The sequence below is a fragment of the Rhinopithecus bieti genome, unplaced genomic scaffold (genome assembly GCF_001698545.2).
Source record: "Rhinopithecus bieti isolate Rb0 unplaced genomic scaffold, ASM169854v2 scaffold_62324, whole genome shotgun sequence".
Classification (NCBI taxonomy): domain Eukaryota; kingdom Metazoa; phylum Chordata; class Mammalia; order Primates; family Cercopithecidae; genus Rhinopithecus; species Rhinopithecus bieti.
Window position 1 is genome coordinate 406,826 of NW_016823670.1, and position 8,871 is coordinate 415,696.

Consider the following 8,871-nt stretch of genomic DNA (forward strand, 5'->3'; position numbering starts at 1 on the left):
TCAGCTGAAAATATTTTTTGTTTGTGCTCTGAAAAGGTTCCCACTGTTTCGAGTAAGTCATCCTTTCACCCATGGGGAACCTGTGCCTCGTGCCTGAACTGCCCGCCTAGTACCTCCCCCCTTGAACTTCCTCCCGCAAGCCTACTACTCCTCCCGCTTGATCTGGGCCTTAGATCTAGCTTGTTTTGTCCCTTTGCGGCATTTGAGTAGAACATTTGGTGCTTTCCCAGTTCACGACGCTTTGCTGGAATCGTCAATTTCCAGGGATTTTTACAGGATGGCCAAAACAGTTTGTTCAGAACAGCGCCGCCGGGGCATTGGCAGCCATGGGCAGCCGCGAGTTTCCTCACACCGCACAACCCCTCGTGACCTTGGGCGAGCGAACGCACTCCGCCAGCCGCGTCAGGGCCACGCTCGGGCTGGACTTCGGAGCTGAAAATGGGTGTGGGGAGTGAGGAGGTTTCATAAACAGAAAAGACCTCGAAGCCATAAGGCAGTTCTTTTCCTTTTCTGCGGGTGAATCCTTACAATTCTCGGGGGAGGGAATGTCTGCCCACGGCTGGAGACAAAGCGTGAGAACTAGGATGGCGAAAAACGGGTTTGAATGAGAAAATCCGAAGGAGTGAGGCTGAGGGCGGACAATTGGGTTAAAAATAGAAACACATCCTCCACAGGACTCGCTCTTCCCAGCTCCACCCTAGGGGCCGACCGCCAGGCCAGTGGCTAGGCTCCACGAGAATGCACAGCAACCCAGCTCGGCCCCGCCTCCCGGACCTACTGACAGGGCGCCGGGGGCGTGGCCTCGGACCCGGACGTCACCGCGCTCCCCGCCGCCGCCGCCGTCGGGGTTTTCGCTGACGCACGGGTCCCGCCCCCTCTCCCTCTTTTCCCTCACTGCCCGGGCGGCGGGCAGCGAGCTTGTTAGTCGGCCGGGACGCGGAGCTGTGTGCATCTCTTCCGCGGGCTTGCTCGCTCCGGGGAGCCGCGCAGCTTCCCCGGCGGTGGCAGGAGCGGCGTACAGTGCCATCAGCGGGCCCTTACGGCCCCAGGCCTTGCGGCGCGCGCTCCACTCGCCCTCCTCGTCCGCCCAACCTGCGGCCTGTGGAGGCGTGAGACGACAACGGGCGAGCGCCTTGAGCAGCGTTAGCCGCTGCGGCGTCCGGTCGTCCCTCCGCCTCCTCCTCGGCGCCCCCCCCCCGCTTCCCTCCTCCCACTTCCCGAGCTCCGGCGTGTCCCGGCCACGCTCGGCGCTGCTGCAGGAACAAAGGAAGACCCCGCGGCGGCGGCGGCGCCACCTCCGCCTGCGGCTCCGACCCGCTCCCGGCCCGCGGCGGCGGCGGCACCAGGGCGTCCCGCTCAGCCTTCCCGGAGGCCTCGGCCCAGCCTCATAGTGCCGGCTTCGCGCGCGAACCCGGCTTTCGCATTTGGGCCCCCGCAGGGTGAGTGATAATGGGGTTGGGGCGGGAGCCGGGCTGCTTGTTGCCGGGCCGGGGGCGGGAGTGAAGGGACCGGGGCGCCGCGGGCCAACGGCGAAGCCGGAGCAGGCCGCGGATGGCGGCGTCCGGGGGAGGGGAGCCCGCCCGCCAGCCCAGGAAGCACAAAGACGGAGGCGTCATTCTGTCGTCGTGGCCCGAGGCTTGGCTCCTGGCGTCCCTGGCTCGCTCCACAGCACGGTCGGGAAACAATGCCCGGCGTGCTGCCTCAGCGGGGCAGGCATCTAGGCCGCTCGCCTCCCGACCGGCCGCCCTTGGCGGCGGCGCCCGGCGTGGGCGCCGCGACCCAGAGAAACAAAGAGGCCGAGGCAGCGGCCGCGCCCCCTGGCCGCTGTAGCCCCCGTAGCTCTCCCCTCAGAGGAGCCCTTCGGGGTCGGGGATCGGCGTGGGGCCTGCAGGCGAAAGGCCGGCCGGGCCTGCTGAGCTGCTGTTCTGCATGACTCAGTGGTTTTTCGGAGAGGGCCCTGCAGGGCTTTACTGAGTGAGGCCTTTGCTTGGAGGGAGGTGGGGGGATCAGTGGGATCCGAACTTGTTCCAAAACCCATTGGAACATGGGGCCGGGGGTTCTGCGGCGTCGTCTTTTGGGTTTCTCCACGTCGCTGGGTGTCTACCCTGAGATCCGTTTTCATGGAGGAAATGGAGCACCTTCTCCTTTGTTTGGTGCATTTAGGCTGATGAACGTGAATTTTTTTGCTCGCTTTCCACGCACTCCGTGGAGCTGTGTTTTCGGGGAAGGGTCGGGTTATCTTTATTGATTGAATGTCACCTAAGGATATCATCTAAGGAGATCATTAAGATAAAGGAACACATAGGTCACACATCCCCGTGCTTAAACCTGGGATTTAGATACAGACTTAACCGTAAACGACTGTATTTTACTCCTTATTTTTAGGATTTTTTTAAAAAGTAGGCTTTCAGAACTCGATTGGTGAAAATATTGCAATTTTATCTTCAAAGTTTTTTCTTAAAATGTTTCCCCACGCCCCCCTAAAAAAATTAAGGATTTGTTGTAGTTCTGTCCTGTTTTCTATCTCCCAGGCCCTGAAAAGGAGCCTTTAAAAGTCAATCCTACTCCATTTGGCAAAGAGGGAACTGAAATCTGGAAAGTAAGGACTTGCCCAAGGTCACTGGCTTAGTGGCAGACTAGAGACTTGAACTCAGGTCTCAATTCCCAGGTGAGTAGGAATTCATGCCGTGTCATCACATCATGTGCACCTGGAAGAACTATATTCCATAGGTGTAAAAGCTCTTTGCTTAGAATTGGAATTGGAGAATTGTTCAGTTACTCAGATTTTTTTTTTAAGCTGTAAGTTAGAGGAAGCCATAAACTTTATAAAATGTGCATTCTAGCTCTACCTGACAGAGCTGACACGTGCATGCTCAAGTTTCTAATTACTTTAAAGTCAATAAATAGTAATGGTATTTTTTTCTAAAATACTTACAAGAAGGGAAATGCAATACCTAATGGGAACACACATCCCCCACTTCATCCCCTAAATCCTCACTAAATGAGGATTCTTTTTTACGCTGTCTCCACTGTGCTTAGTTTTTTATAAACAACCTTGACCATTTTAGCTTTGAGTGATTATGCTTTCATCTTCTAGATTAAGAATGTTCTGTAGTTTTTCCTACATTAGGAAAAAATTAGCAGCCCTTTTTTTTGTTTTCTTATGTTAGATATATGAACGCTACATCCTTCGTTCTTGGGGTTGTGTAGGAGTTGGCAGGCTTTGAGATATAAATAGAAGCTGATTTCAGAGGCCCCTGTTGACTAGGCTTTATGTGAGAGCCTCCATCCAGCTCAGCTTGTCACATTGCAGCCTTGTGACAGGCTGAAGCGCCCTCCCATGTGATCTAAGCTTCTGAGAAATATTAAAGCAAACTGCACATGTGATGGCATTTAAAAGCTGGCTTTCTAGGGGAAAAAAATATAAAAGATGGGAACCCATGTAGAAGACTCATGTTTTGGTGCTTCTTGTGTGTCTCGCAGTTGAAGGTTATTTATAATGGAATGAAAGTAGACATGTTCTCTGAAGGAAAGTTGGAATACTTTGTTATCACAAAGTGTGAAATCTTTTTTTAGATGGAGTAGCCTCCATTTTATTTATCTAAAACAAAGATTTTAAGAATCAGATTAACTAAAAGTACTTATGTAGGTTGATCACTTGGCCTTAAACTTAAGCCAGTTTGCTTTTAAAGCCAATGTCAGATGAGACTGGACCTTAGTGTAGAAAATGTGAGCTAGCACTTAAACTGCTTTTAGGAAATACCCAACTTTCATGCATAGGGCAAAAACTAACAGTTTTGTGTATGGTGGGCTTGCAAATATATACATATTTATCATTTGAAAGCATTTTTTTGCTCCCATTATGCTCAGCATTTAAAAACCCAGCTGAAAATGTTTATTAATAAACTTCCTAAGTGATGTTGAAATGTTTACACTACCCTACTCCAAAATGAGTCAGCTAAATTCCAGTTAATATTTAAAGAGACAGTGTCAACTAAATTAATACTATTATTCAAAGTAAGTTGTGGATCTTGGTCACGCTCTACAAGCTATAGATAGTCTTAATATTTGTATGGTGCCCTTTTACTTACAAAACGGACGGTAAAATGTTTTGGGGAATAATTACCAGGGTTCTGGCCAGGTCCAAATCGGTTAGTCCCCTTCTCCCATCTTCTAATTTTGGTAGTTAATACTTGTTAAAACATCATTTTTTAATAACTCAACTATAAAGTGTATTCTAGTGTAGTAGTTGGGAAAAATGACTGTGACAAGTTACAGCACACAAATTTTCCTTTAGGCAAATTCTCTCATATGTTTTTTGTACATAAGCTTATACGTATTTAAGATGACATGAAAACCCTCCACAGCTTTATTTTAAAATAATTTTTCTTGAATATATATTTTCTCATCCAGTGGAAAACTTATTAATAAATTTAGCACAGCGTTTAAGAAGACTTTTAGAAAAGCAAACCCTTGCTTGCAAACAAATGCTTGCTATGTAAAGCTTTTTCTGGTAACCCAGCATTGAATATTAACCATTACTAAAGGTTATGTATATATATTGACTTATTTTACTATATTGAATTTGAGCTTGGAATGATGGTTATTTTCTGGTATGAGGAAGACAAGCACTTGTTAAAAATAATAGTGCCTTTGGCTGAGAAATCTGGTTCATAATTTGTGCATTGCAGGTTCCTAGGCACTGGCTTTAACATACTCTCAAACCTCAGAGAATATAAAAGGAGTTTCGTAAACCAGCTGACTCTAAATTTTTAAAGAGCTTTCTTGTTGGTGCCAAGGTAGCAGGAAGAGCTACGAGTTCTCTTTTCAGCCTTATATAAAGATGTTTCAGCATTTAAAAAGTATGGATGCTCTGCCTCAGCAAAATTGTCAAATTACTGATGAAGCCCAATAATATGTACAGGTGCTAGTTTTAAGAAAGCTTTATTCATCCAGTTTAAAGAACCACCTATAAATATCAAGAGTCAGTGATTAATTGTGATTAGCCAATTAAGTAAAAGCATTTGAAATGGTCTGCCTGTAGTGCAGCAGAGTCAAAAGTAACTTAAAGGTACCAGTTTCCCAAATTGATTAAAACATAACCCTGAGAGCAGACCTTTTTCATAAATTGAAACCAAGAATAGTGATAGGTGAAAATATCCTAATAATTGATAAAACTTCTTTTTGGGTTTTTTTTTGAGGAGGGTGCTAAAACAGTTTGCCTTTTATAAAGGCAACAAAATATTGATAATTATCTCTGCCCACCCTTTTTTTTTTTTTTTTTGAGACGGAGTCTCGCTCTGTCGCCGGGGCTGGAGTGCAGTGGCCGGGCTGGAGTGCAGTGGCCGGATCTTGGCTCACTGCAAGCTCCGCCTCCTGGGTTAATGCCATTCTCCTGCCTCAGCCTCCCCAGTAGCTGGGACTACAGGTGCCTGCTACCTCGCCCGGCTAGTTTTTTTGTATTTTTTAGTAGAGACGGGGTTTCACCGGGTTAGCCAGGATGGTCTCGATCTCCTGACCTCGTGATCCACCCGTCTCGGCCTCCCAAAGTGCTGGGATTACAGGCTTGAGCCACCGCGCCCGGCCAATCTGCCCACCCTTTTTAATGATTAACAGAATTTGGACTTTTATTAAAACTTGTGTAGAAATTACAGCGGTATACTGATGATTATATTAGACTATATTTTGGTGATAACGCTAATTTCTGAAATTTTGTTTCGTCTGTAGCAGAAAAATATGGCTCAGGAGACTAACCAGACCCCGGGGCCCATGCTGTGTAGCACAGGATGTGGCTTTTATGGAAATCCTAGGACAAATGGAATGTGTTCAGTTTGCTACAAAGAACATCTTCAGAGGCAGCAGAATAGTGGCAGAATGAGCCCAATGGGTAAGTTATTTCCAAGGGAAAACACATTTGAAGAACTGGTGGACAGAAAATATAGAACCAAGAATTGGGGCTGAGAATGCTGAAAGCCCATGGAGAGAACACCTGACAAGAGCTTGAAATTCAAGCAACAGCCCAAGTGCTTGACATGACTGATCAGGAATGAATGACTATCTACAAGCATCTTCTAGCTTTTCAGTTTTCTTTTTTGAGGTTATTTTGTTTCACACTTGTGTTCATTAGATTGACTTTTTAATATTTTTTTGTTTGGACACTCAAGTGTAGGATTACAGCACAGTGAATGCTTATATCACTAACCTAATTAAATGCAAGTATTTGTTACTTACTACATCTTGATACTAAGTGAGTTTTTGTAGTGTTCATTTGTTCCTTACAAATCCTTTTTTTAAATAGGGACAGCTAGTGGTTCCAACAGTCCTACCTCAGATTCTGCATCTGTACAGAGAGCAGACACTAGCTTAAACAACTGTGAAGGTGCTGCTGGCAGCACATCTGAAAAATCAAGGTAAGATTGAACATTTCAGAGTCTTTATGATATTACAAAGAGGAAATCAAGATGTCTGTACTAGTCCAACAATAAGGATGTTAATATATAAGAAGATGCCCTTGGCTTTGCATTGTTGCTGAATTGAGGATTTCATGTTTTTTAATACATGACTCTTAAGTCATTGAGTAAAGATGTATATTACAACCTACTCCTTAACCCCCTCAAGGATACTGTGTTGGAAATGCTGTGCTTTTTTATTTCTTTGTAATTGAGGTTTAGGGATTGTCAAGTGAGACTGTAGACTATTTTATTGGGCCAAACAAAGTGTTTTGGCAGAGCTGCTCTTTTGCCCTTAAACAAGTTACAGGCACAGCTAAAAATCCCTAGTGGGTTGTAGAATATAGTAACCTATACAAAATGCAGCCTCGAGTTGATGAGCCATTTATCAAACTTTTTTCTCAACCATTTATGCTGGGCATCCAGTATTTTTTAAAGTTTAGGTTATCTAGCTCCATTTATTCATTTTGGAAATATTACATAATTTAAAGTTGAACTGACAACTTAATCATTGTCTCAAGAAGTACCCTTAACACCTTTAAAAATTGTTTGCTTGAACTCAAATAGAAATGTGCCTGTGGCTGCCTTGCCTGTAACTCAGCAAATGACAGAAATGAGCATTTCAAGAGAGGACAAAATAACTACCCCGAAAACAGAGGTGTCAGAGCCAGGTATGTCATTTAATACTCGTTCAGTTCTGAATCTGATAGTGCATTCTTTCCTTCCCATTGAAGGACCAAAGAGGAGGGAGAGCTTATAAAATACAGGCCAAGCAAAGAACTACCATCTTTTAAAAGTATCTTGAAGAGTATCTTGAAGTGTAAAATAGTCATATTTATTGTTAGTTTCTTCTCTGCTCATCCCCTACACTATCCTCATGTGCATAATGGGCAAAGTCTGTAATCTGGAGATTGGATGTGTTAAAAAATTGATGAAGTTAAATTTCAAGGTCATAAAGAATAATTTTATAATTACAAGTAGTAACTGTTTAGTTTTGATATTGTCAGCATGTTGTAGAAAACTTTAAGTAAAACAACATATTTGAACATTAAAACTTATTTGAAGTGCAATATTCCTGTCATATATTTTGTGGGAGTTTAAAAGTCAATGTGGAAAGGCATTTTGGTTTTCATGAGACGTGGTGACTTTGGAAACTTTGCTTATATAGCACAACCAGAAGTGCCCTAATGGTGCAAGAAGACTGACTTGAATTACCTGTACTAGGCCCTAGAACAAAAAGATTTCTGTACTTTATGTAATGCACATAGCTTTTTTGATCAATTTGTTCTTTTTTGGCAGAGTGCTGATTAAATGCAATATAAAACTTCTGTCGTGAAAAAATTGTGTCAGTGGTTATACAATCTGCTTTGGAGGCTGGCTTTTGCTAACAGCAGTCAAGTTTGTTTATTGTGTTAATCTTACAAAGTTAAGGCCAAATTCTGAAGTTTGGCAGGTGAATCTATATTTGGCATTCTGAAATGAGCTCCATCCTTAAAAAGCTGACCACAGTAGTGTGCCCATGATACCTTTGGGTTTTTTTTGTTTTTGTTTTTTAAATACAAAATTACTCTGACTTTGGAAGAATAGTCTTGGGTTAGAGCTAGTCTGCATTTATTATTTAGTAGGCATTCTGTGGTTCACTGCTATTTGCCTTTTCTGTATCATTTTCTTCTTCTTTCCCCTTCCCTTGTTTTGGGAGCCACAGTTCATTTTTCAGGTGTGGCCAAAGAAATGGCTGACATTTTCCCTCTACCCCATACAACTATTCCCATAGATTATTCTTTATCCTCATGACATCAGGAAAAACTTTTAACATTGTCACAGTAGCAGTAGGTGGAATGTTGTTCGTTTAGTCTAATATTAGGCTAATTCTCCTGGTAGATTCATTGCTAATGCAATTGAATTATAAATTTGGGCAGAGTTTTAGAGAAAATTGCCGTTAAACCAGCTTGCTGTAGAAGCTTATCTATATGCTAATAGCATTGGTGCTGGCCTATTTGGGCAGTAATTTCAGTATTGCATATATAAATTTGCTATTGTTACCATTTGGATTAATATTAAAACCTGAGTTCATAGAATTTGGGGTGTAGTTGAATTATATGTAAGTAGATGTAAATTTTGGTATTTTGTTTAAAGAACTAGTGGCAGTGTGGGCTTTAGTATAGTAAACTGCTATTTTTTGTTCATTGTGAGAAATTTTACTGATGACATGTGTACCCTGAAACTTAAAGCACTTTTTAGGTGGAGGAACGGTGGGACTCTTTGTAGAAGCTATCTCTGTCCAAAGTGGATGCACATTTTAAATAAGATTCTTGTTCTGCCTGTGGAATCCTTAATAGTTTAAAATCAGAACTTCTGGAGTAGTTTCTAAAGACTATGTTTGCCGATCTTTTATAAAAGCAAGCTTTAAAAAAAATCTTTC

The 8,871-nt window shown here is 43.6% G+C and overlaps 1 protein-coding gene across 1 annotated transcript in view; it reads left to right on the forward strand.

The window, feature by feature from the left end:
- The first annotated feature begins 1,346 nt into the window (after window positions 1-1,346).
- ZFAND5 (zinc finger AN1-type containing 5) overlaps window positions 1,347-8,871 on the forward strand; it is an 11,345-nt gene continuing 3,820 nt past the window's right edge. Inside the window, 5 exon segments of the mRNA XM_017861704.1 lie at window positions 1,347-1,439; window positions 2,532-2,668; window positions 5,728-5,887; window positions 6,299-6,410; window positions 7,017-7,120. Coding sequence (XP_017717193.1) covers window positions 5,737-5,887; window positions 6,299-6,410; window positions 7,017-7,120 — 367 coding nt within the window. The 5' untranslated portion in view covers window positions 1,347-1,439; window positions 2,532-2,668; window positions 5,728-5,736.